Source organism: Terrapene carolina, unplaced genomic scaffold, assembly GCF_002925995.2.
Source record: "Terrapene carolina triunguis isolate 2854851 unplaced genomic scaffold, T_m_triunguis-2.0 Scaffold23, whole genome shotgun sequence".
In the NCBI taxonomy this organism is placed as follows: Eukaryota; Metazoa; Chordata; order Testudines; family Emydidae; genus Terrapene; species Terrapene triunguis.
Window position 1 is genome coordinate 22,218,289 of NW_020664374.1, and position 27,978 is coordinate 22,246,266.

General features: G+C 43.8%; 1 protein-coding gene across 1 annotated transcript in view; it reads right to left on the reverse strand.

Annotated features, from left to right (window-relative positions):
• The window catches only part of LOC113406162 (MICOS complex subunit MIC26-like), a 54,121-nt gene extending 27,932 nt beyond the window's left edge, over positions 1–26,189 (reverse strand). The window contains exons 1-5 of the mRNA XM_026649188.1: positions 26,082–26,189; positions 22,335–22,454; positions 18,533–18,587; positions 10,007–10,102; positions 5,978–6,069 (exon numbers count right to left, since the gene is read on the reverse strand). Of these exons, the coding sequence (XP_026504973.1) occupies positions 5,978–6,069; positions 10,007–10,102; positions 18,533–18,587; positions 22,335–22,454; positions 26,082–26,189 (471 nt within the window). The remainder of the gene's footprint in view (positions 1–5,977; positions 6,070–10,006; positions 10,103–18,532; positions 18,588–22,334; positions 22,455–26,081) is intronic.
• Between the last annotated feature and the right edge of the window lie 1,789 nt (positions 26,190–27,978).

The window sequence follows — 27,978 nt, forward strand, 5'->3', positions numbered from 1 at the left end:
GACCAAGAGCAGCAAAATATAGCCGAACAGCTAGGCCGGAAAAATTGGGAGGACTATGTTAGGTCAAAAAACGAATAGGGGCCGGATGCTGCCCGGCCCAAATTAAAGATCCCATCGATGAACGCCCATACGCCACCCTGTTAGTTAAGGGTGACACCCCCACCTCCTTTTTATTAGACACTGGAGCTCAAGTTAGCATTATTGAGCCCAATGTTCCCCACTGTCCTACTGGCTCCTTTATGTTTGTTCAAGGCCTCAATGCAGTACAAGAAAAACCCGTGGTTTGGGTTAAAATTGCCCACGAAAAATACGTAAGAAAAATAAAAGCCTTGTTAGGATCAAAAAATCTGCTAGGTGTCTCAGATATTAAAAAATTTAAACTACATAATCAAATTCTGCAAGCCCTCCCTATAACCGTAGGCGATCATTCCCCCTATGCCCCCGAAGTAGTTAACTCCCAGCCATGGAAATTTTCCCCTATCCCCACAAAATCCGAAGGGCTTCCCCTTATTGAAGCTTTGCTCACTCAGCTTCTAGAAGAGAAAAAGATAGAAAGGGTTACTGCATCCACCTTTCTGTCCACGGGTTGGGGTATTCCCAAGCCCGGCGATCCCTCTAAATATCGCCTTGTCATTGATTATAGACAAGCTAACAGCCGTGTAAAGCCTATCGCATTTTCCAGCTCTGTCACCATTCCAGAAATACAGCGGCAACTAAGCGATGCAAGTAATCAGTGGGCATGTACTCTTGATTTAAAAGATATGTTTTACCAAATCCCACTCCAGGACACACAAGGAATCTTAAATTTTGCTATTAAGGGCGTCCAATATAAATGGAAAGTCTGCCCACAGGGGTTCTGTAATTCACCTGCACTTGCATCGTCCCATCTCAATATCACATTACAAAAGGTAAAACCCCTACAGGATGTGTCCGTGTTAGCCTATGTAGATGATATTGTCATTTGTGGGCCCAATCCACAAGCAGTTCAAAGTACCACCCAAATGATAATAGATGCATTAGAAGCAGATGGGTGGCAAATTAACAAAACAAAGAGCCACCTGCAGGCCAGCGAGCAATTCTCATTCTTGGGACTCCATTTAACTCCCACCACTCACACACAAGCCCCAGCCAGTGTATTAGACCCTTGGACAGAAGCCCCTCCAAAAAATAAACGAGAGCTTCAGCAGCTACTAGGTCTCCTTAATTATCACCGCCAATATATTCCGGCGCAATTAATTTCTAACCTAGAAATCCTACAAAGCTCTCTCTCTTCTAAACGCTCCCGAGAAGTGTGGAATGCATCAGCACAAAAAAGCTTAGAGAAGCTAGCTGGCTGGTTCGCCTCTAACCCCCCCCTCGCCCGTTTTAATTCCCAAGAACCCCTCAACATTAATTTGTTTATCACAAAACACCATGTAGGGTTCACTGTATTGCAACATGGTAATGCCATTTACAATTGGACCCATCGCCTGTCTGGAGCCCAGAATAACTATGCTCTGGTGGGAAAAATGCTACTGGCTGCGTTCAGTGCTCGTCACTGGTCTCAAGTCCCTATCCCAGGTACCTTGTCTGGACCACGTGTTCATTTAATCCCGTGGCTTACAAGTACCCCTCCACCCGAGTTTCATGGCACTACTCGCACCTGGCAGCTTCTATGTTTCCAGGTTGAGGTAGCTTGGCAGGTATGGACCCTAACTCCCAGCGATAACATCTTAGCCCCCCCATCTCACCAACCGTTATGCATTGAAGCAAAATATGATCCCTGAGTTGTGTCTGACGGGGGCACCTCACCATCCCCTAGGGCGGGAGTTCTTTGTTCCACATGTAATTACTTTAATGTGCAGTTACTGCCCCCCTTCTGCTCCGCACAAGAATGCGAAGTGCAGGGCGTTCTTTTAGCTGCCCAGCATGTTGCTAATGCCCACTCTGCCAACAAGCAAGTTGTTTTAGGTATCGATTCTCAATTTTGTTTAGATATTTTAATTGAGCAAGCCTCTCCCTCAGCTTTTGTTAAAATGTGGGACCAAATTTTTGCCCTAATTCGTAAATTCTCTCACCCTTGGTTCGTTACGCACTGTCCCTCTCATCGACCAGACTCTAACCCCCTGCATTCCAGTCTTGATCAAAGAATGAGAGAGGTCTCCCAAGTTCATATGGCAAATCCCGCCCCACAGGCCGACCCGCTGTTGCGCTGGCTCCACGAAGAATGGGGACACTTACCACCCACAAAATTGTACGGCCTGTTATCTGGCTTTTCTAACCAAAAGCCTGACGTTAGCCGCAGTCAGTGCGAGCTCATTGTTCAGTCCTGCTTGCAGTGTGTGCAGGTAAAAACTATGAATCGTCCCCGATATGAGCGCTCTGCATACGCTGCAGAACACTTTGCCCCAGGTAGTACGTGGCAAATTGACTAATAGGACCCCTGCCAGGTGCTCGTCGTTTTCCAAAAGCCTTAGTTACTGTCGATCTGGGGTCTCGGCAAACTTTTTGTGTCCCTCTTACTAAAACCAATGCTGCTTCTGTCGCTGTGGCTCTTAAGCAAACAGCAGCTGCCTGGGGCACTCCCACTGAAGCCCAAGCAGATGGTGGGCCACCCTTTACCAGCAAAAGCATTGAACAGCTCATTTTTGGATGGGGGGCTTCCCTTCACATCCATACTAAATATCATCCTCAAAGCAATGGTGTGGTGGAGCGAAAAATCGCAGTCCTTAAGACTATGCTGCGAACAGCAAACCCTAACCCTGATTTTAAAAACTGGAGCTCATTTTTACCCCAGGTACTTATCGCACTCAACAAAAGTTACTCTCGCTGGCCTCACATTTCACCTACACCTAAGCCGCCTTGGTCCCCCGTGTTTAACACCGGCCAACTGGTTTGGCTTACAGAACCCCAAGCCTCCGGTCATCGAGAACCTATAAAAGCCACCATTCTCCAGGCCGGCAAGTACCCTAACACCTACTTAGTGGCTACAAGTACCCCCGGTGACAAGCTAGTTCATCATAACTGGCTCAGCAAATGTAGTTCTTAATAAACAAACTAATGCCCCTGAGCAGGGCTCGTATTATTCTGTTTTACAGGTTATGTTGCTCTCCCTCACAACATCTTTGCCCACGGAGCCCTTAGGAGAAGGTGGACTATAAACCTGGTTCGCCGCCTACTGGGTGCAGGAGGTCAGCGGAAACCAGTCCCTGTCAGCGCTGAGTCCAGAAGATTGTCTTGTTTGCTCCACTCAGTTCTCACCTAAATATCCATTACCCTTTCAATTTGTACCAATAGTTTATAATTTTTCTTCATTTAATATTTCTAGTGTGAATTGTTCTTCCCCCTATGTGCAGTGGGCTGCTTCTAGAGTTTGGAATAATTGTTCTTCACAATTTAATTCTTATGTGTTTCCAGTTCTTAATGCTTCAGGTCGAAGTGATCATAGCTTTCCTTTAATTGAGAGTATTAGAGTTCCAGCATCTCATTGTTGGGTTTTTGTTGGTAATAGTTTAACCTCAGCCCGTACTTGGGTTGGTACTTATTCTAATTGTTCTATGTGGAGTTTCTCTTATGCTAATACCTCCCTAACTAAACCCACTCTTAATTTTACCTATCCCCCTCCCATTAATTGTTCTTATCGTCTTAATTATAATATTTTTTTTGGAACCTTCTATACCTCCATAACACATACGTATCTGTTTCATGCCCAGCATATGCATCATGCTGAGGCTGAATGTATCAATCGTGCATCCAGCTTTTATTCTGTAACCAATAATGGGTGGAGCCATACCACAGTTTCTTCCTTAAGACCCGGTCATTTTTGGATTTGCGGTAATGTTGCATTTGCTGTGCTTCCTCCCAATCCCCGGGGTATATGCACCATTGGCACCCTGTATCTACAGGGCGGAGGTATTTATACCTTGCCATCTAGCCACCGACACCATTGTAGTACCCACTCTTTTTGGGCTCGTTTGCAAACAGCAGCTTCCTCCCTCGGCTCCTCTATTGTTAGTTTTAACCCTGTTGGTTATATGATGTTACGTGATCAAGTGCTGTTTCAATCCCTTGCTATTGAAATGCTTGCTAATACTACGGGCAAGGGCCTCTCCTTAATTAATCAGCAGTTAAATTCCCTTGTTCAGTATAGTATTCAAAATAGATTAATGATTCAATATTTGTTACAATCTTCCTCATTTTGTACTAAATTTGCTGAAGTATATCCCGACTTTGCTGATAAATGCTGCGTTTCTTTGCCTTCTATTTCTCCTAATTTGTCCTCAATTGTTAAAGATCCTGCAAACGTTGAGCTCTACTGTCAGAGAGTCACGAGAGTCCTTCCAGTTTTGGTCATGGCTCGATTGGCTTGGCCTTGCGCCCTACAAATCCTATTTCCAATCCCTGTTTGTGTCCCTTCTAGTTGGGCTCGCTCTTCTCTGTCTCGGATGTGCCTTCATTAAAGCCTACATTCACAAGTTTGTTGCCTCGGCCTACATCGCTTCCACCCCCGAAGCGCATCCCCTCGTAGGTGGGAATGAGGAGTCGGACTCGGAAGTTTAGGTTTTCGGCCTCACTATTTCGGCCAGGGCACGGGGGCATGTTGAGATGAGTTCCTGTCTGCATCCTGTAAAACTTGCCCATACCGGTATTGCCCTGGCCTCTTCTTTTGTCATTCAGTGTTGCACGCATTCTAAAACAATATGCATTTCCTCACCTTTTGGGGGCGAAGCCAGACTTTGAGGCACCAGCTCCCCTACTTGGTGTAAACTTTGCTTGTGCCAATCAGAAATGAACACAAACAGGTTTTGAGCCCCGTCCCCTATGACACTTCTATGATGTCATAGTTGATACTTTATGGGCCTGCCTGCCATGTGCAGGCAGGGAGAGGAGAAAGAAAAACGAATCCTGTGTATCCTGTGTACACCCGTAACCGAGCCTGATCACCTCGAAGCCTCTCTCTCAGCTCACGTGTTTCAAACAGAGTTTCTACGTTTGCCGGTCGTTATGCATTGGTTTGTATTTGTAAGTATCAGTTATTACTAATTGCTGCATCTTTGTTTATAAATATTGTTAGTAGATATTTTAGTCATTGTGTGTTTTAAGTTTCATTAACTCTATTAGCTAATCAAACGCTGCTCCCTTACCCCTTGTAATTATCCCCAATAAAACTTTAAATTGATTAATTTTAGTTGTGTGTGTGTCTGCAGTTTGCATCGTGACCCATACTCTCCTTGTATCCCTTACCAATATAGTCTATTGCCAGGTGCAGCCTGGTAAATAACAAGCCTGCATTTTCTTTCGCCCCTGCGTGCCCGTGGCAATCCACAGGGAGACCATGCGAAACTTCAACTTCTGGAGCGACTTGTTGAGGCGATGCAAGTCTAGGATGGGTCTGAGGCCCCCTTTTGCCTTAGAAATTAGCAGGAGTAGAATCGTCTGCCTTTCATATTCCGAGGAACTTTTTCCCACTTCCCCCCGGCTGAAGGAAGCCCTGGCCACCCCCCTTCTCTCTCTCCCCCGCTCCCTCCCTCCCGCTAGCCAGGCTGCGGAAGCTGAACACAAGTACAGTGGAACCCCGCTATAATGCGACCCCGCATTTACCGCAATTGCATTTTTTGGACCCCAATGATCGCGTTATAGCAGGGTTCCACTGTATTTAGTTGCAAACATGTTTTAATAGTTACCAACCAATGAGAATCAACTTTTCTTTAGGAAAGTAAACAGTACAAATGCAAAACATAATTAAAATTGATTATTTACATCAGGTTTCCTGCTCGCTGATTTAAATCATTTTGATTTAAATCAATTCACCCAGTTTATGTCCAATTTAAACTGCAAGCTCCTTGGGAGAAGAAATGTATGTGCCTTCTTTGTATGAAGGCCAAGCCTGATGACAACCCTTAAATAAAAAATGGTTTACTCACTAATTTGAAGCTATGAAGAAATAAGTGACAGGAAGTAAGAGGGGTTTCCCACACCTAAAAGTGTAATCACTGACCTTTGCAATAGCAACAGCTTGTTGTGGATAATATAGCGAGGCACCAATCCCCATGAAGCCCACTGGATACACCAACCTCTTTATTTTTGAACCTGTTTCATGGAAGAAAATATTTTCTGTTAGAGTACTGGTTCTCCAGAAACTTGGATAGTGTTACTGTACTTTTTTTTTTTATATATATAATCATTCATTAGGTACATTATAATTTACCACATCAGTAATTGTTTAGTTTAACTACTTTCCTAAGAAACACAATCATATTAGACCGATATACTAATTTTTCACTCTTTTGAGAGTACTTTTTAACAGAATCTTTCAGTGATAACTACCTCATAATTAAATCTGATGTGGGGATTCAAAAAAATTTTAATGGTGGAATAACCAAAACCTTTAAAGAAATATTGCTATGAGAATTATATAAACTTCTGTTCATGAAATGAATGCAAATGCTTCTAATATGCTAAAATAGAATCCATTTGGCATATCAAGCAGAAGGCATGTTCCATAACAGAGATCAGCCTTTACCAGCTACCATAAATATAGTTCTACCACATGTACACTTGTGATATAGGTTTTCTTCCTGTTGGACTCATTATTAAGGCTGCATGTTTGTAACGGAGGTCATGGATTCCGTGACTTTCCGTGACCTCCGTGACTTCTGCAGCGGCTGGTGCTCCATGCACTGCCCATGCCCACAGGTGCCACCACCGCAGCTCCCATTGGCTGCGGTTCACGGCCAATGGAAGCTGAGGAGCTGGTACTAATGGCAGGAGCAGCGTGCAGAGCCCCCCTGGCCACCCTTCCCCCAGGAGCTGCAGGGACACGCTGGTCGGAGCCGGGAAGGGAGCCTGCCTGCCTGCCTGCCACACACACACACACACACACACACAAGCAGGGGTCCCAGGCCGTCCCCCATCCCCAGCAGGGGTCCTAGGCCATCCCCACCCCCCAGCACCCGGGCCCAAGTTTTAGTTAGGGGTATATAGTAAAAGTCATGGACAGGTCACGGGCCGTGAATTTTTGTTTACTGCCGGTGACCTGTCCATGACTTTTACTAAAAATATCCATGACTAAAACGTAGCCTTACTCATTATATACTTCAAAGTTAAAACTCATTGTAAACTAGCTTCTTGACATTTCAAGCTCAGATGCAAAAATAAAGTGCTTTGATTTTTGTATTGCAAGTAAGCGATTTGCATTTCAAATCAGGTCCACCCCAAAATCATAAGATGGGATTAAAAAGATAAAATTATAGGTTCTTTTTATTTATCTTCTAGTTCTTAAGCCTTTAGGGTATTCATTTTCCACAACCCCAATGGCCATACATTTTTTTCCTTTAAAAAAAAAAAAAAAAAAAAAAAAAAAAAAGATTCTCACATAATCACATGACTCCTGAAGTTGGAACTTTAAGAAAAACATCTACAATCAGGATCTGGCAATGTTCTTCTCATTAAATACCATCATGAATGCTAAGCAGTGTGTTTGTTCACTGCCAGAGAATAATCAAAATAAATTTAATTGGAGAAGTGTTAATACATTTGTCTGCTATAGTCACACATCACTTCCAGTTTGTTCAAAGAACTGCTCATTTCTGATTTTGTTAATGAAAACACCACAGATACAGTTAAGTAGTGTCACATACTAAGAACTTCTACAAAAAGGAGCATACCCTAGAACCTCAGAGTTCTGAGCACCAGAGTTACAAACTGATTGGTCAACCACACACCTCATTTGGACTGGAAGTACACAAGCAGGCCACAGCAGAGACCAGAAAAAAAATAAAAGCAGCAAATACAGTACAGTACTGTGTTAAATGTAAACTACTAAAAAAATAAGAACATAAGAATGGCCATACTGGGTCAGACCAAAGGTCCATCCAGCCCAGTATCCTGTCTACCGACAGTGACCAATACCAGGTGCCCCAGAGGGAGTGAATCTAACAGGTATTGATCAAGTGATCTCTCTCCTGCCATCCATCTCCACCCTCTGACAGACAGAGGCTAGGGACACCATTCCTTACCCATCCTGGCTAATAGCCATTAATGGACTTAACCTCCATGAATTTATCTAGTTTCCTTTTAAACCCTGTTATAAATAAAGGGAACGTTTAAAAAATAAGATTTGACAAGGCAAGGAAACTCTTTCTGGGCTTAAGTATCAGAGGGGTAGCCGTGTTAGTCTGAATCTGTAAAAAGCAACAGAGGGCCACAGGACCCTCTGTTGCTTCTTTCTGTGCTTGTTTCATTTGCACTAAGATTGTTAAAAGCAGCGTTTTTCTTCTGCATAGTAAAGTTTCAAAGCTGTATTAAGTCAATGTTTAGTTGTAAACTTTTGAAAGAACAACCATAATGTTTTGTTCTGAGTTATAAACATTTCAGAGTTATGAAACATTCTTGAGGTGTTCATAAGTCTGAGGTTCTACTGTATTTCAAATTCCCTTTCCTAACAAAGCATAAATATACTATTTAAGCAATGTAATTAAATGTTACATTGAATTTCTACACTGTAAAATATGTATAAACATGTTACATTATACTGTAACTTACTTCTAGGTAAGCTCTACGTAGAGATGAGACCACAACAACATTCAAGAACCTTGCTTTGTCAGTTAACTTGCCAATTAGAGGGACACAGTCAACTTAAAAAAATTTCAGAACCAAATGTTTGGGGTTTTTTTGCCTACTATTGTTAAAATTAACTCCGAGTATATAATAAAGATTAAAGGAAAAAAACCTCTCTTTTTTCAGTTGGCTTACTTTACAGTCAGTTTCATTGTTTGTTGATAGTTATAGGCCCTGGAAAAGGGTGTTCACTATGTGTAATAGCATTATCAGAGCTGAAACTGAAAGAACAAGCGGCAAGCAGAAGCAGGTGTGAGCCCAGAAGCAAAAAGGGGGTGGGGGAGGAAGTGGAAGTGGGTGTATAAGCATATTTGATTATGTAGCTTTCAGGCCCATCCAAAGGCCCTTTCTAAACTAACAGAGGAGCACAAAAACTAATTAAAAATAATTTTAAAGAAAACTATCAGAGGAATTGGCAGCGTCCCTTTAATCACTAGTTCATAATTGGATAGTCTCCTTAATTTCATTAAGTAAACTGTAAAGGAATAGCTGCTTATTGGTAACTGTCTCTGTAAACTGAATGATGCACACTTTAGAGAGCATTATCTGCTAAATTACTACAAAGCAGAATCTTCACAGTAACAATATTCAAAATGCCATGTTTAAATTAATTGAATACTTATGACCAAAAAAAAAAAAGTCTGCAAACAAGTTTTTAAGAAATGCATCCAATTTCCCTTAACTAAAAATTACTATTTTCCCCCCCAAAAAACATGCTACCACACTGAGGGTATGTCTACACTACCCGCCGGATCGGCGGGCAGCAATCAATCCAGCAGGGGTCGATTTATCATGTCTAATCAAGACGCGATAATCGATCCCCGATCACTCTCCCGTTGACTCCTGTACTCTACCACCACGAGAGGCGCAGGCAGAGTAAACGGGGGAGTGGCAGCAGTCGACTCACCGCGGTGAAGACACCATGGTAAGTCGATCTAAGTACATCGACTTCAGCTACGTTATTGACATAGCTGAAGTTGCTTAACTTAGATCTATTCTCCCCCCCACCCCCAGTGTAGACCAGGACTGGGACTGGGATTGTGAGGTGTAGTGGTGATGCAACTAAATCAAGAGAAAGATTAGTTTTATAAGCTGAATGCTTTAGCATTAAATTTGGTTGATAATTGCAATTCTGGTGTTCCTCTTAGATTTCATCATATTATTACTATAAGCGCCATTCAGTACTGGTGTCTTTTATAGACCAAATTTCTGTAACCAACAGAATCCATAACACTGAAATTAAACAATATAAAAAAAAACTTTTGTAGCAGAAATAATGTGCGTCAAGATACATTTCTGAGTCCTGATTTAATTGCACATATTGTAGTTAAAGATGTATTCATTTTTATTGCATGTTAAATGATTTACCCCAACTTCATAAAATAAGCCATTTAAAAAGAGCACCTACCTCTAGAAAGAAACAGTCCAACAATTCCAGCAAAACCAATGACACCAAGCCTTGGGTAAAATCCTGGCGGGGGATTTTTGAGAAATTCACAACTTTCTAAAATGAAATCAGACCACAATGCATCAATGTAATGGAAAGAGCTTATGATGAAAATGAACCATTAACACATACGAGCAAGTGTTACAAAACAAAGTGTTGTTAAACACTATTTTAACTGTCATGTATTTTTTGGCTCTAGTGGCAAAAAATTTAAGACTTCTGCAATCTTCTCTATTGACACATATATGAACTACTTGTTAATGCACTGGGAGGCTGTTGCTTCATTTATTTGGGGACATTAATTGAAACATTAATGTTTCTTGAAAGTTCTAGGAGGCACATATTTTCATGCGGACTGTTACATGTTATCATTTGTCTTTGGAAAAGAGGATCTGTTCGTAGCAGCATTTCGCTTTTTCAAACTGCTTTTGTGAGGGTGTTTTAGGTGACAGATTGACTGGCACAGTAATGAGTTCTATCCACCATCAAAGCTGTGGGCTTCCTGCAGTAGAAGCAGAGTTATTTTGCAGAATGTCACAATCTAATGGTTCTAGCTACCTCTTGATTGTGTTAAAGTCCTTATTTCCCAATACAATATAAAGATAGTTTTTTTTCCTCAACAAGTCTTTAGAGTCAGTCCATTTCAGGAAAGCGCATGTAAATATCTTGTATTTTTAGAGTTTGCTAGAGTAATACTTATTCTTTAAATTAATTTTTAAATTTAGACTCATAGACTCATAGACTTTAAGGTCAGAAGGGACCATTATGGTCATCCAGTCTGACCTCCCGCATGATGCAGGCCACAAAAGCTGGCCCACCCAATTTCCCGTATCTCAGCTGTTGAAGTCTCCAGATCGTGATTTGAAGACTTCAAGTCGCAGAGAATCCTCCAGCTTGAGACCCCTGCCCTATGCTGCAGAGGAAGGCAAAAAACCTCCAGGGCCTCTGCCAATTTACCCTGGAGGAAAATTCCTTCCCGATCCCAAATATGGCGATCAGTAGAACCCCGAGCATACAGGCAAGATTCTCCAGCCGGAGAATTTTTTATATACACACACACACAAACAAGTTTTGTGTGTGCGCGCGCGAAAACAGAATTTCACTATTTCCAGTCTGAACAGATATTTAAGTTTCAGAATGCAGTTTTACTAAAATTTTCAAACAGTACAATTATTCAAGTGCTCCACACTAATAACTAACACTAGTAAGTATTGGAATGCAATGATCTATGGACACTCATTTATTAAGCCAGAAGGGGGTCCCCTCCCCTTGACCTCCTGCCACTTAACAGAACATCAGCATTGTAGAACAATTTTTAAAATTAGTGTACTACACAAAAAACGTTTTCAGAAACTAGTGTAATTTGGAGTGAGGGAAATTAGTCCATAACTCAACTTTAGCTTATTAGGCTCTCATCAGTTGCATAAACAGTGTTGATATTTACAAAACAATTACATTTATATCCTGTTGCCACCTGGTTATGCATACAATTTCATTTCCCCGTTAGCTGAGTTTCCTGCAGTTTGCTGTCTGCCATTCTCCGCTACAAAACCTCTTGTGGTTTTGTCATCGGATACACTTTATGTTTTAGTCAGCTGACAAAACCAGGAAGACAACTGTGCATTTATTTTACTTCCCTATTCACACAATTTCAGTTAAAAATGAAATCCGAACAATTATTTTAACTTGCCATTAAAAGTATACAACATAAAAAAGTGTTCCCCGCCTCCTGACTTATGCATGTATATAAACTTAGGCCTGGTCTACACTAGGCGTTTATGTCGAATTTAGCGCCGTTACATCGAATAAACCCTGCACCCGTCCACACCACAATGCTATTTAGTTCGACATAGAGGTCTCTTAAATTCGACTTCTGTACTCCTCCCCAACGAGGGGAGTAGCGCTAAATTCGACATGGCCATATCGAATTAGGCTAGGTGTGGATGGAAATAGACGCTAACAGCTCCGGGAGCTATCCCACAGTGCACCACTCTGTTGACGCTCTGGACAGCAGTCCGAGCTCGGATGCTCTGACCAGCCACACAGGAAAAGCCCCGGGAAAATTTGAATTCCTTTTCCTGTCTGGGCAGTTTGAATCTCATTTCCTGTTTGGACATCGTGGCGAGCTCAGCAGCACTGGCAACGATGCAGAGCTCTCCAGCAGAGATGGCCGTGCAATCTCAGACTAGAAAGAGGGCCCCAGCATGGACTGATCGGGAAGTCTTGGATCTCATCGCTGTGTGGGGTGATGAGTCCGTGCTTTCCGAGCTGCGCTCCAAAAGACGGAATGCAAAGATCTACGAGAAGATCTCTAAAGCCATGGCAGAGAGAGGATACAGCCGGGATGCAACGCAGTGCCGCGTGAAAATCAAGGAGCTGAGACAAGGCTACCAGAAGACCAAAGAGGCAAACGGACGCTCCGGAGCCCAGCCCCAGACATCCCGTTTCTACGAGGCACTGCATTCCATCCTAGGTGCGGCCGCCACCACTACCCCACCAGTGACCGTGGACTCTGAGGATGGGATATTGTCCACGGCCAGTTCCTCGGACATGTTAGCGGACGGGGAAGATGAGGAAGGAGATGAGGAGGACGAGGCAGTCGACAGCGCTTGCAACGCTGATTTCCCCGACAGCCAGGATCTCTTCATCACCCTCACAGAGATCCCCTACCAACCGTCCCCAGCCGTTAACCCGGACACAGAATCAGGGGAAGGATCAGCCAGTAAGTGTTTTAAACCTCTAAACATTTATTTTTAACAGAACAGGAATTTTAACAATACCAACAATGGGTTTCTCATGATTAGTTTGCCCTAGGCGCTTAACGTTTCAGTCCCTGGCAGTGCAACTATTAAAAACAAATCTAACAATGTCCGGTTTTGCATGATTGTTCTGCCCAAGCCGCTCTACTGTTTAGTCCCTGCCAGTGCAGCTACAGTAAAATGCGGTCTACATGTCCGGGGATAGAGCAGAAATACTCCTGGGACATCTCGACGAAGCTCTCCTGGAGGCAATTGAAAAGCCTTTGCAACAGGTTCCTGGGGAGAGCGGCCTTATTGGGTCCTCCATGGTATGAAACGTTTCCGCGCCAGGAGACCATCAGGTACTCTGGGATCATTGCCCTGCAGAGCATGGCGGCATACGGCCCTGGTCTTTGCAGGCTTTCCCGAAGCATTCTTTCTTTATCTCTGTCTGAGATCCTCATCAGGGTGATGTCGCTCATGGTGACCTGCTTTGAATTAGGTAGGGGAATGTTAGTATTGGGACTGCTTGCCCGTTCCTTTACAGAACTGTAACCGCCGGTTTACAGACACGCGGTGGAGGCGGGAGAGGGGCGGCATACAGGGATCTTTCCCTGGGACAGCCGCGAGGGGGTGGGACAGGGGCAGAGTTGATGCTTGCCGGATTGCTGGCAGCAGGGACTGGCGTTGCTTTCAATGTGAAAGGAGGCCAGTGCTACTATCAAAGTTTTAAGCAGCCACAAGTCTACGGCTTACCATGTCTGTCTGCTACACAAATTCCGGTGTCCTGCCCCGTTTCTCAAATCGGCAGTGCAAGACCCCAGGCACTGAATGTGAGGGCCGAAAATTCGACCTTGTCCTGAGTGCGCATGTGATAGGTACAGTGCATGGTCTTGTTCACAGAGACAGACTATGTTCTTTGTTCACAACAAAATTTATCTTTCTGAGGAATTCACTCCCTTTTTCCCATTCCCACAGCCACATCTGCGACTGTCTCCCAACACAGCCTGGCATCACACTCCCAGAGGCTAGCGCAGATTAGGCGGAGGAAGAAGAAGACGCGGGAGGACATGTTCTCGGAACTAATGGGCTGCTCCCGAGCCCAGGCAGCCCAGCAGACCCAGTGGAGGGAGAATTTGTCCCAAATGCACCGAGCACACATGGAACGGGAGGAGAGGTGGCGGCAGGAGGACCAGCAGGCGACTCAAACGCTGCTTGGACTAATGAGGGAGCAAACGGACACGCTCCGGAGCCTTGTGGATGTTCTGCAGGAACGGAGGCAGGAGGACAGAGCCCCGCTGCAGTCTATCAATAACCGACCTCCCCCGCCACCAAGTCCCATACCCTCCTCACCAAAAGTCCAAAGAAGGAGGGGCGGCAGAGTCCGTGAAAACTCTCACTCCACCCCTGCAGACTGCTCTACTAGAAGGCTCTCATTCCCCAAAATTTGTCAAGTCCTTTCCTTCCCGCCTCACACAAGCCCCCATCCAAGTTTCACCCCCCCAGTTTCATGTGTAGTTGCTAATAAAATGTATGTTTCTGTTAATTACTGTTTCCATCATGTTCTTTTGGAGGAGAGTCTGTCTGAAGTGGGGGGGGAAGGGGGTTGGTAATTGGACAGGACAGTCACCTTTAGCAGGGTACAGAGGCGGGGGCAGGTCCAGCAGCAGGGCACATACACAGTGCAGTGACTAGTTACCCTGGTCAGTCTTGGAGGTGGTTTTCATGTTCTGGGGGGGGGGAGGGGGTTGCTCTGTGACTTTGTGGCGGGGGAGGGCAGTTACAGATCTTATGCAGCGGTCCTTATCCTGGATCACAGAGCCACGCAGCAGGGGATCTGTAACCCTCCTCCCACTGCCACAAAGTCACATAGCCCCCACATACATGCAGTCCCGATCAGGAGGGCTGGCAGGCTCCGTTGAAACAACCAGTCCACCAGTGCGGAGCCTGTCATTCCTGGAGTTTAGAAGCGTCATTTGCATCAGTACACTACACCCGCTCCCCACCACAGTCTGCGTCCCAGGTTTAAAACATTCCCGCGAAAACAGTAATAAAGAAAACGGTGTCCATTAACAAAATAGAAGTCATTTTATTTTTAAACGTGTGTTGGAAGGGGGTGAAGGGGGTATGTAACTGGAGAGGATACTGAACATTTAGTGGGTAAAGAAAGGGGGGCAGGTTCAGCTTCTCTGTACACAAACTTAAAAGTCACAGGTTACCCTGCTCACTCAGGAACCTAGCTTTCAGAGCCTCCCGGATGCACAGCGCGTCCCGCTGGGCTCTTCTAATCGCCCGGCTGTCTGGCTGGGCGTAATCAGAAGCCAGGCTATTTGCCTCAACCTCCCACCCCGCCATAAAGTTCTCCCCCTTGCTCTCACAGAGATTGTGGAGCACACAGCAAGCTGCTATAACAATGGGGATATTGGTTTCGCTGAGATCACAGCGAGTCAGTAAGCTTCTCCATCTCCCCTTGAGACGGCCAAAAGCACACTCCACCACCATTCTGCACCATTCAGCCGGTAGTTGAAGAGTTCTTTTTCAGTGTCCAGGGCGCCAGTATAGGGGTTCATGAGCCAGGGCATTAGGGGGTAGGCTGGGTCCCCGAGGATCACTGTAGGCATCTCCACATCCCCAAGAGTTATTTTGTGGTCCGGGAAGTAAATACCTTCCTGCAGCCGTCTAAACAGACCAGAGTTCCTGAAAACGCGAGCGTCATGAACCTTGCCCGGCCATCCGACGTTTATGTTTGTAAAACGTCCCCGATGGTCCACCAGTGCTTGCAGCATCATTGAAAAGTAGCCCTTTCTGTTAATGTACTGGCTGGCCTGGTGGTCCGGTCCCAGGATAGGGATGTGAGTTCCATCTATAGCCCCACCGCAGTTTGGGAATCCCATCGCAGTGAAGCCATCTATGATGGCCTGCGCGTTTCCCAGGGTCACTACCTTTGAGAGCAGTAGCTCAACGATTGCGTTGGCTACTTGCATCACAACAACCCCCACGGTAGATTTGCCCACGCCAAAGTGGTTCGCGACTGACCGGTAGCTGTCTGGCGTTGCAAGCTTCCAGAGGGCTATGGCCACTCGCTTCTGGACAGTCAGGGCTGCTCGCATCTGGGTGTCATTGCGCTTCAGGGCAGGGGACAGCAACTCACAAAGTTCCAGGAAAATCCCCTTCCGCATGCGAAAGTTTCGCAGCCACTGGGATTCATCCCAGACCTGCAGCACTATGCGGTCCCACCAGTCCGTGCTTGTTTCCCGGGCCCAGAATCGCCGTTCCACAACATCCACATGACCCATTGTCACCGTGATGTCCTCGGCGCTGGGTCCCGTGCTTTCTGACAGGCCTGTGCTACTCTCAGACTTCAGGCCCTCACCGCGGTGCCGTAGCCTCCTCGCCTGATTTATCTGCATCTGCCTCTGGGAAAGGTGGATGATAAGCTGCGAGGCGTTGAGAACGGCCACAACTGCAGCGATGGTCGCAGCGGGCTCCATGCTCGCAGTGCTGTGGCGTCCGCGCTGTCACTGACCAGAAAAGTGCGCGAACTGATTTCCCGCCGGCGCTTTCAGGGAGGGAGGGCGGGCGGTAGTGACGGACGGATGACGACTGTTACCCAAAAGCACCCTCGACACATTTTTTTACTCAGAAGGCATTGGCGGCTCGACCCAGAATTCCAATGGGCAGCGGGGACTGCGGGAACTGTGGGATAGCTGCCAATGCACCGCTTCCAATGCACCGCTTCCAATGTCGACGCTTTCCCCGTTAGTGTGGACTCACAAAGTCGAATTACTGTCCTTAGTGTGGACACACATGTTCGACTTTGCAATATCGATTCCACATATTCGATTTAAGTGAAATCGAACTACTCTCGTAGTGTAGACATACCCTTAGATAATCCCTTGCTTCACCAGGCCTCGGAATTAAGGTAATTTAAAAGTTGATTCCTTTTCTTTCATTGTAACATAGGAATTGCCAAGACTAGAGCAATAGTCCAGCATCCTGTTTCTAACAGTGGCCAGTCCCAGATGCTTCAGGAGATGCAAGAACTTTGTAATTATGGAATAAGCGGCCTTTAGAGGAAGTTTCTATCTAGTATCATCAGTTAGTAATACATCTATGCTCTGAAGAACAGAAATGTTATATCTCTAACATTTATCAGTTTATCTGATTCAAGGGTGGATGTAATCAATATCCATACAAATATGTTATCCTTTTATTAATTCTTGGCCTCAAAATAATCTTGAGGCAATAAGCTCCCAAGAGTTATTTGGGACAGTGTGTAAAAGGTATTTCCTTTTGTGTGTTTGTGGCTGTTCAATTTAGCTGAACATGTTCTTGTTTTTGTAGTACAAGAACTGGTAAATAAGAGAGGCTGATTTAGGTGCAAAATAAAGAATGGTCTAAAACAGAGGTCGGCAACCTTTCAGAAGTGATGTGCCAAGTCTTCATTTAGTCACTCTAATTTAAGGTTTCGCATGCCAGTAATACATTTTAACATTTTTAGAAGGTCTCTTTTAAGTCTATAATATATAACTAAACTATTGTTGTATGTAAAGTAAATAAGGTTTTTTAAATGTTTAAGAAGCTTCATTTAAAATTAAATTAAAATGCAGAGCCCCCCAGACCGGTGGCCAGGACCCGGGCAGTGAGAGTGACACTGAAAATCAGCTTGCGTGCCGCCTTTGGCACGCGTGCCATAGGTTGCCTACCCCTGGTCTAAAAGCTATCACATCCTTTCTTGTACCCCAACACTGCGCTAGCAGATCCCTATGCCCATGTGGTGCCTCACTGAAGTCTGTTTTGGTCACCCTATCTCAAAGATATACCAGAAATAGATTGGGTATTTAGTTTAGAGAGATGAAAAATGTGCAGATTCAGTTACTGAATTTAAAAACAGCCAGCTCACATTAATTTGAGAACACTACCAAAGTGTGCTTAGTTTTAGCATGTGAATTAAGTTGTGTGAGTGGTTTCTGTCTTCTCTCATGTCCCACCAACCCAGGCAATCCCATAGTGAGATTGGAGAGGTCAGATTTTGGCCAACTAATCCTGAATGACACAGGTAAGGCCAAATAAAGCTATGTGTAGATTCTACTATTTTCACAGAGTGATTTGCATTGGCTTCAGTATAGCTGCCCATGAACAGATAGCATCTTGTTCCCTGCCTGGCCCAATTATCCTAGATGCCCCTTTAACTTATACTGTGGATGTTCTTTATGTGGACCCATTACTTAGAGCCTGTTCACACCACAGATGCTGCAGGTGTGCCTGTATAGTGCCATAATGTAGACACTTGCTACAGAGCCAGAAGTGGTTTTTCCATTGCTGTAGTTAATCCATCCCCTTGAGAGAAAGGAACGAGGATGACCTAGCTGTGTCTATACTGGGGCTTTGGTCAGTTTAACTACATCTCTGAGGGTTGTTAATTTTTTTACACCTCTAGTTCAACCCAGCTACATTGCTTAAATTTTTGGTGTAGACCAGCCCTTACTCTTGCACTGTTTACGACAGACACAGGACTATGCTTTTAATTATCAAAAACAGAATATCATGATGCTCCACAAAAGAAATCCAAGAAATCCATAGCACAAATAGCAGAAAGATTTGAAGTTCCTTTACCCACACCATGTGCTGAATAATGTTTAATGGAGCTCTGAGCTAAGAGAAGGCACATGTAACCATAGCCATGCATCATAATTTTTCCCTATCAAGCACCTCACCTATTAGTAAAGAAAAATGTAAGCTGATTTACCTCTACCACGTTCAACAGTTTTTTCTACTTTGGGCATAGCTTTAGTGTAAAGATCCTGGGGAGGGAAAAAAAAAAAAAAAAAAGATTAAATATACAGTAGCAAAACAGAAGTAACTGTTGATTATAATAACCTGATGAAGAGCAACAACATTAGTTTTATACATTCCATGTCAATTCAGGCACAGCAGCCTTGTATGTTCGAGACTGTTAAATACGCTTGCAGGTCTTTTTATTCAGGATCAAATCAGCAAACAAAATTAAGCATTGTTTTCTGCCAAAACTGAATGATCTAGCAGTCATCATAGAATATTCGGAAAACTAAAGGGACTTCTCTGGTACCTATGTGCAGTTCTGATTTTATCCATGCTGCCAAGACCTCTTCCCTTCGGTCCCCTTCTCCACTCACAGTTCTGTTTGCCTAGTTTTACACTTGATATTAAACACAGCAAAGAATATTTTCAACCGTAAATTCTGAATGAAGATTGTGTCCACTGCCTCAAAAATGAACAGAAGACAAAATTTAGCATTGCACCAAGATCCTGACGATAGAGCAGAAATTAAGGAATTATGCAGCTGCTCTCCTACCACACCATGCTCAAGTATCTTGGCATATCCATGCATTACAAAATAAATGAGTTATCACAGAAGAGGAAGGTCACATAGCTATACAATAACTCATTGCTAGTGATCCATGGAGAGACATTACTGATTTTGAACGCAGTTATTTTCTCTTTCACCAGACTAGATTATGACAAATTGGTATAACAGTATTCTTGGAGGATATGAGGGTTAAACACATATGGACGCCAATTTAATTCATGAAAAAGTGAATTAGTCCAGACGCTCAGTACTGGAGCTACCGATAGTTGTCCCAACTGCAGGAATAATTTTGAGACTTCTCCTGTACTGGAAGCACTCAGCTCATGAAGCAAGAATTCACAATGCTCTTATTCTTCAGCTATTGAGAAACTTAATCATACAAATGCACTGATGCCTGCCTTGACAGAAGAAGAACATCTTAATATTTACAGGGAGATACTGCACAAAACTGCCTCCAGAGAGGTAAACAAATCAATAGGTAACACACACAGAGTTAAGATGTAGAGAACAATCTTGCAATACCACTTAAATAATTTTACACCCTAAATTTCAGGTACAGGGAAATGAAAGCACTAAATTAGTATACTGGGTAAGGGAACAATATCTTTAGGGCTCTCATTTATTTTCAGCAGTAACAACAACAAAAATCTACCAGGGAGAAAGAGTTCACATGGGGTAGATTTAAGCATAAATAAATCAGTTTACGGGAGTTGGTTATGCTATCAGCTGGTACAAAAGAGCAAGGTCTAAAGATTTTATAGCATGTTAATAAAAGCCTGAACTTTTGTCATGCAGAGTATGATGCTCTCTGTTTTACAGCTTTAAATAGAAAAATTGTTTAAAAGGCTACTTTAATTAACAGTTAACAATTATCAAAGGCATAAAATGATATATGAATCTACTCAAAACTGGTTTTCATTTGTTTTCTGGATTAAAACAATTTTTAAATATCTGAAAGAGCCACCCCAAAATGCTACTTTCTGTAACACAATGGGAGAAAAGCTCTCCTTGAGATCGAAGTCTGAATCAAGTCCCTAAAATTGTGCACTTTTCTTGCCTACTGTGTCAACTATGTCTGTTAAAAACACCACAGTATGGTGATACTGCAGACAGGAAAGCTATCAGTCACGAAGAAGTGTGTAATACATACAGCACCAGTGAGTCATACTGTACAAATTATTACCATGTAAACAAAAATAAGGCAGGGTAAGAGATTAATAGACCACAGAGCCTTACAGTACAGAGCAGTAAGTACTCTCAGTCAGTTCAACTGAATTTCCAGACAGGTCAGTCCTCTCTGAAGTTCCACTCCCAGCATGATGTTTACACTGGTTGTTCCAGGCAACCAATAGAACACAGGAATTTAAAGAGGTCAGACCCTGCATGTAAACAGCCATAAGCAGAAAGCCTTTCAGATCCCATTTAACATGGAAGCCCAGATACCACAGTAAAGGGTATGACACATCAGGGATTATGTCAGTGTCAAATTGGAAAATCCATTTTATTTTGAAAAGGCCATGTATTTCAACCTCCATTTTGATTGCCACCTTTAGCATGGCATTGTTGGGCATCCATTTTGTAGCAGGGATTAGACAACTCAATGGATAGACTGTCTAGCAAGCTGTGACAGAGCAATCGAGGACATTGGTTGTACCCTAGTGAAACAAAGATTAGCAACCAGCAGGCCAATGACTTTGAATGAGACTTTACCCAGAAGCCATGAGGGGGACAGCCATAGTTTAGAGCCTGGAAATTCCCCAGGGGAAGAGCAGGGGCAAGAAACGCGTCAGAGGTTGTTTTAAAAAAAGGAATGTTCTAAGCAAAGGAGGCCATTCCATTGTCATGTGCAGAACGCTGGGCCAAGCATGAAGAGCTGTCTGGCCTAAGGATTGGACCGAATCCAGGGTTCAAAAATGTGGTGAGGTCAGGCTGAAGGGGACTGCGTTCAGGGGTTTGTCGTTTTCCCAAGAGCTGTAATTCTTGTGCTGTTTAAAAAGTAAAAGCATTTGTGACTAACACATTCTTTCACTAAGCCTGCGTTCATTGCATTACTGACACTATTGTCCCTAGGTGTGTAACTAGGCTACCAGACCTCCCACAGGAGGCCTTGGAGGTGTGACATTATATGCTTAAAATTTGACCACATAGATCATTTTTACTACCACTGTTATATAATTGTAACAAATCTTGTACAAATTATGTCATGGGAGGTGTCAATGGAAAAGTTATGATTTGTTGAATGTGATTATCCTATTTGTACACATGTATTATTTTCATTTGCTTCTGGGTAACGCCCAGGAGGTAGTTTACATCCGGTCTAGACAGCACATTGTGACTAGAATATTCAAGTTGATGGCCCATCAACAAACACAATGGGTATGGAAGAAGCTTATCCCCACCTGATGGATTTTCCTGTCGATATTTTAGTCAGAATATAGGCAATGGCTCCTGCTTTGATTCATCGAAGCATGCAAGGGCATGTAACCAGCTTTAAGAGCCTGAAGGGCCTCCTTTTTTATATTGTTGTTCAGTCCTTTAACTTTTATTGTATAGAATTTAATTGTATTTGAGAGAATAACAGAAAATCTAGGTTAAAATGATCTGTACAGAGGACCATAATGCATTGCATATGTTATACAATTTCTATATTATACGATTTATTATGTACATTGCAGTAATCTAACTTTCACCTTCCTTTTCCCTGCTAACTGCCACAAAAGGCAACAACCACCTACACAAAGATAGGGGAATTGGGGATTGATAGCAACTCTGCTATTTTTAAGGCAAGGAGAAATTGTTAAAAGCTTAAGAGCTAAAAGATTGGGGGGGTGGGGGGGCGGGAAGGTTTTTCCAGCTCAGACAAGGGAGATCAAGGTTGAGTTTAGAAGTTTGGGGGGGAAGGATTCTAAAGCTTTTTTTTTTTTTGGCCAAAAAGGGGTACAAGATTTGGTGAAATACACCATGCACAATTGCAGACAAAAAGAACCATTTCTTTTTACAGAAACACTTCCTAATGGCTAAAATATCTTTAAATATTCAGAGCCCTCAGAGATATCTTTCTACTAAAAAAAAAAAAAAAAAAAAAAAAGCAATTCACTAATTCAGATCAAGGCAGGTTTTAATATCCTGTCATAAGCAAAATCCTCAATCGTCCTTAACTATGGAAACATATCAGTACTTCCGTAAGATAAAACTGCTATACCTGACACCAAGATGTATATGGCTCCACAGAATGCCGCAGATATGAGATCCCCTTTTCCAACTGGGTTTGTGGTTCCTCCACATATTTAGACTCATGAGTTGGACAGGAGTAGAGTGAAAGCTGTGAATATTTGCAAACAAGAGGTTAAAAAGGTAGACTTGTACAAGAAGGTCCTCAGGGCAGGAGCTGTATAATTCAACCATGCCTAGCGCAAAGTAAATGATACTACAAGACATAATAAAAATACAGTCAAGCTGTGAGAACTCTATGTGAATTAAAGAATAATTACACATCATGAGGAGAGCATTACTAATTGCTCCTCTGTTCAGCCAAACAAATTGATGGCTAATCCAACTACAGGTTTAGAAATAGAACATCAGACTCATTTGGTCCCAAAAATCACATACATAATTGTGAGAAGTGTTTTCTATACTTAATCAGCAATATTGGTTCTCAGCGTTTGTATTAAGTGTACTAGATCTTAGAGCAGTCATTTTCTATATTTACCCAAGCCATTATTAAAGACTTTAAGTAGTTTTTAAATTAACAGTCTGGTGGGCTTTTTATTCAGCAGAGAATTTGAGATTTACAGAAAATTGTACTGTCTTGGATGTTGCAATTGTTACCTTCAGTAGTAATGGACAGCAGTAGCAACACTGTTGTGAATGACATAGGTGGGACATCTAAAGAAGTAGTATTTACATAATGAAGACACACCTAATGTCATTAGTAAGACTACGATTTAGTCACAGGTATTTTTAGTAAAAGTCACAGACAGGTCACGGCAATAACCAAAAAGTCTCAGCCAGTGACCTGTCCATGACTTTTACTAAAAATACCCCAACTAAATCTTAGGTGCTGGGGAGGAAGAGGTGCTCCAGTGGATGCTGCTTCTCCTCCGGGCGGGGGGTGGCCCAGGGCACCGCCACAGCTCCTCCTCCGGGCGGGCAGCGGCCCGGGGCGCAGCTGCTGCTCCTGGACCACTGCTCTGGGCAGCGCCCGGGACCACTTGCCTGGGGCCGCTGGAGCAGTGGCTGGTGTGGCTGGCCCCAGGGCTGCACCAGCCGCTCAGGCCATGGCACCAGCCCCTGCGGAAGTCACAGAATCCAGAACTTCCCTGACCTCCGTGAAAGACTCACAGCTATAGTCATTGGATATTAGCCTTTTAAAAAAATGTCAACTTGTCACACTACCTGAAGACTGATATCTTAATACTCATTCTATTTTATATGCTATTGTCGAGTTTTGTTTATTTTCTTAAATATGAGCTGCAGAAGTTTTGGCAGATATTTACAACCAGTTAATTGGAATGCATGCAAGAAAATGCATATATAATTAGTACTCTTTTAAACAAAGTATGTCAACTTATTTTTCTAAAGCAATAAGAAACATGAACTGCAGATTTGCTGACATAATACACAAGCAGCTTGACAGTCATTTCATTCTAAATCTTAAGTTCAGTTCCTCATAATACTCTCCAATAAGTTCCTTTTTAGGTTGACATTTCTCATACCTAGTGTTACCCCAAAACTACTTTTAATTAAGCCCTTTAAATTTCAACAAACCAAAAGCCGTTTTTAGTTGTAGGAAAGAAAAATACTTTTGACATTAAAGAATTATTAGAGTGCAAAATGTTCTTAATTTTTTTTTATTTTTTTTTAAGTGAATGCAACATGCAACAGTAGCCAAATCTTTACTTGAAAGATCCACACTCCAAGCTGGAGCAGGACAGCGTGTGCAACTAATTATTAAAATAAACACTCTCCAATGTGTCTTTTGGTTACATCTTAAAGTATTAGAGCTACTGATGGTTTCTCAGGAACACTGAGGTTTGCTGTATAACAGGGGTTCTCAAACTGGGGGTTGCGACCCCTCAGGGGGTCACGAGGCTATTACATGGGGGGTCGCGAGCTGTCAGCCTCCACCCCAAACCCCGCTTTGCCTCAAGCATTTATAATGGTGTTAAATATGTAAAAAAGTGTTTTTAATTTCTAAGGGGGCGGGGAGGGGGTCACACACACAGGCTTGCTATGTGAAAGGGGTCACCAGTACAAAAGTTTGAGAACCACTGCTGTATAGTGTTATGAACTGGGTTAAACCTTGTTGCAATTGATGTGTGAATGCACCCTTCAATTAAGATAGATGTTAGAGACAAGGCGTCACTTTGAAATAAGGCATAATGAAGTCTGCCCAGAAACTAGCACCATGTGCATGGACGGTTCCACGGGGTATTGTTCTGACCAGTTACAAGTGTCCGTGGAAAACAGTGCAAGCTGGATGACTGGAGGTAGAAGGGGAGACAAGAAACAAAAAGATTCCCAAGAGGGCAAGAAAGCCAAGCACCAGTTTAAGCACAGAGTGACTCCTGGAGAAGCCTGAAGAGATCTTTTGGGTCTGGTGCTGTCTAAACAGACCTGGGGCTGTAAGCAAAGAAGCTACCCCCTGGTTTGTTGTGTTCCCCCTGCATTTGGAGAAGCAGCACTTTTGTACATTCCTTGTGAATGAACAAGATGGCATCAAAGAATATATCAGATTCCATGATCAGTTTCTATTCCCAACTGGAACAACTTACCAGGGCCACCCATAGGATTCAGGGGGCCTGGGGTCTTCGGCGGTGGGTCCCAGGGCGGAAGGACCCCCCGCCACGGGTCTTCAGGGCACTTCGGCGGCGGGTCCCGGGGCGGAAGGACCCCCCACCGCCGAATTGCCCCCGAAGACCCGGAGTGGAAGAAGCTCCGGGTGCCCGGGCCCTGCAAGAGTTTTCTGGGGCCCCTGGAGTGAGTGAAGAACCCCATTCCAGGAGCCCCGAAAAACTCTCATGGGGGCCACTGCGGGGCCCGGGGCCTGGAGCAAATTGCCCCACTTGCCCCCCCCCCCCCCCCGCAGCCCTGCAACTTACAAGGCCTCAAATTTTGACTAGCTATTCAGATTAAAAAAAAAAAAGAGGTAACGGCCAATCCATACGCAGCTTCAGTGTATAAACAAACATGTTTTTAGTAACAGTTATCCAGATGAATGCATAACTAAAGTGCCCATGGACTGTTATTTCTGTAACCCTGCTTTTCACCCTGATTTTTGTTGTTGTTGTTGTTCATTGTGTTTTGTCCATATTTAAGCCCTGATCCTTCAGTGCAAAGTCTGGGGATCCCTGTACACATGTAGAATTACAAGCTAGTAGGTTGCATTGCAGGATTGTAAACCAGAGAGGGCAGGGAGCATGTTTCATCTCTACAGTGAATGATAAATACAGTTGTATTTTAAGATAGACAAGCTCTTGGCTTTGTTGCTTTACGTAAGCCTGCAAATGAAAGCCAACAGAACACATCATATAAACAGCACATAGTGTCTGCTGGAGAAAAAGCAGGAGATAAAGACATTCCTGTGGATTAGATATACTAGTATGGGCAGCTGTCTTAGGACAGAAAGCTACTCAACGAAAAATATTTTATTAGAGGTTTTCAGATATGGAAAAATACTACAGTATTTTGTACATGAGCAAGTCTCAAAACGTCAAACAGGCCTCAAAACATATAGTTAGGAAAAGTAAAAGCAGAGCTTATGGACTTTTCCATTGCAAGTTTAAATTAATTATTCTTTTGTCCTTGTAATATGAAGACAGACATGCAAACATTTTTGCCCTCCCAAAGTAAATGATCTTACTCTGTTAGACACGTGCTTCTTAATTTGCTAACATTACTCCATCGTCACCAAAACGCTATGAATGCAACCAGAACGGTAGGGTCTTACCTCATCAATTTTTAGCAACTCTTTTTTTGGAGTTTCCTTCTCCGAGGATGAAGCATATACTTGGATGGACAGCAAGCTCAAGCTAGCAGGTGCAGCCCCCAGACGCATTACCTAAACACAATATATGATTACACACAGTTTATGCACTCAGCTTGAAACACGTTAGACAAGTATGTTTGAATACTTTCCATACAGAGAGCTATATGCATAGCACATATAAATCTGAGTTGTGGTCAGAGGCAGGGCGTACTAGCACTGAAGAATGCAACATACTCAACAGTAAGAGCCAAAATACTCAGAAAATCAAGTGTAGAGTTGAATGGCACAATATCTAGGAGTGTATATTTCCTGCATTTTCACCTCATAAGATTTCCCCCCCCCGACACACACACACACTTGAATTACAAATTATGGCCAAATTTTGAATTGTAAGTACCTGAAGGCGTGCTCATAAATTCATAATTCACCCAATTTTACTGAAGTTGGGATTTGGAGGTGTCATCACATTTCCTCCAGTAGAACCTGCTCAGCACCCATAAAAGACAGCCCACTTCTACTACGGTGCCAAAATATGAAAGTTTTGACATCCCAGCCATCTCAGTGACTCAGAAGTACCTCCTACCTACACTCACATGGGAGCCTTGAATTAAGCATGCTACAGATTGCTTAATTTATAAAGAGAGAGGTGCCATGGCTCAAGCAATTTTTTTTTACTTTCATAACTGATGCAGCAAGCTCAGAGTGCTGGGGCTATGAACTGCCAAGCCTAGAGGTGCCGGGGTTCAGCCCTGGCACAAATTAAGCACTAGCAACAGAGGTGATGTTGCCAGGTTCAAGTAAGAAAGAAAGACTATTGTATCTGAATACATAACAAGACTACCATCTTGAAAGCAGATATCTTTCCCATTTCCAGGATATGTGCTGCAATGCATCTTTTAAATAGACAGCAAAGAGTGATGGAGTTTAAAACAGAAACAAATGGAATATGTGGCCACTCAAGATGACTGTGAATTGAAACTGGGAGCAAGGGAGACATTTTTCCAAGAGTTATTTGCCCCCACAACTCGCCCAAAACAAGAGGTTTAATCCAAAAAAGCCAGTTAACCCATACGAGAGCCTTCCATAGTCTCACATTCATACAGTACTTTTCACAAATAAACTTGGGGCTGGTCTACACATGAAGTTGCGCTGCTACAGTATAATTAAAGATGTTATGTTGCACCAATTTAGTTAAACTAGTGACATGTTTATGTTTTAATAATGGTGATTATAGCAGCCCTTAGTAATAGTGCAAATACCTTAGATCAGAGGTGGACAAACTACGGTCTGCAGGCCACATCCAGCCTGTGGGCCCCTCCTGCCCGGCCCCTGAGCTCCTGGCCCAGGAAGCTGGCCCAATGCTCTCGGCGGTGGGGCTCTTGCAGAGCTGCGGCCTGACCCAGTGCTCTGTGCTGCACGGTGGCATGGCTGACTCCAGCCGGGCGGCACGGCTGCCTGTCCTGGTGCTCCAGGCAGCACAGTAAGGTGGCAGGGAGCAGGGGGAGTTGGATAGAGGGCAGGGAAGTTCGGGGTGATAGTCAGGGGGCAGGAGTGTGGATGGGGGCAGGGCGGTCAGAGGACAAGGAACAGGGGGGTTGAATGGGGGCAGGGGTCCTGGGGGGGCAGTCAGGAATGAGAGGAGGGGTTGGATTGGACGGCAGGGGGCAGTCAGGGAACAGGGAGGGTGGATAGGGCAGGGATCCCAGGGGGCCATCAGGGAACATGGGGGATTGGATGGGGCAGGAGTCCCGGGGGGGGGGCATCGGGGCGGGAAGGGGGGGGGGGGGTCAGATGGGGGGCAGGGGCCAGGCCACGTCTGGCTGTTTGGGGAGGCACAGTCTCCCTTAACCGGCTCTCC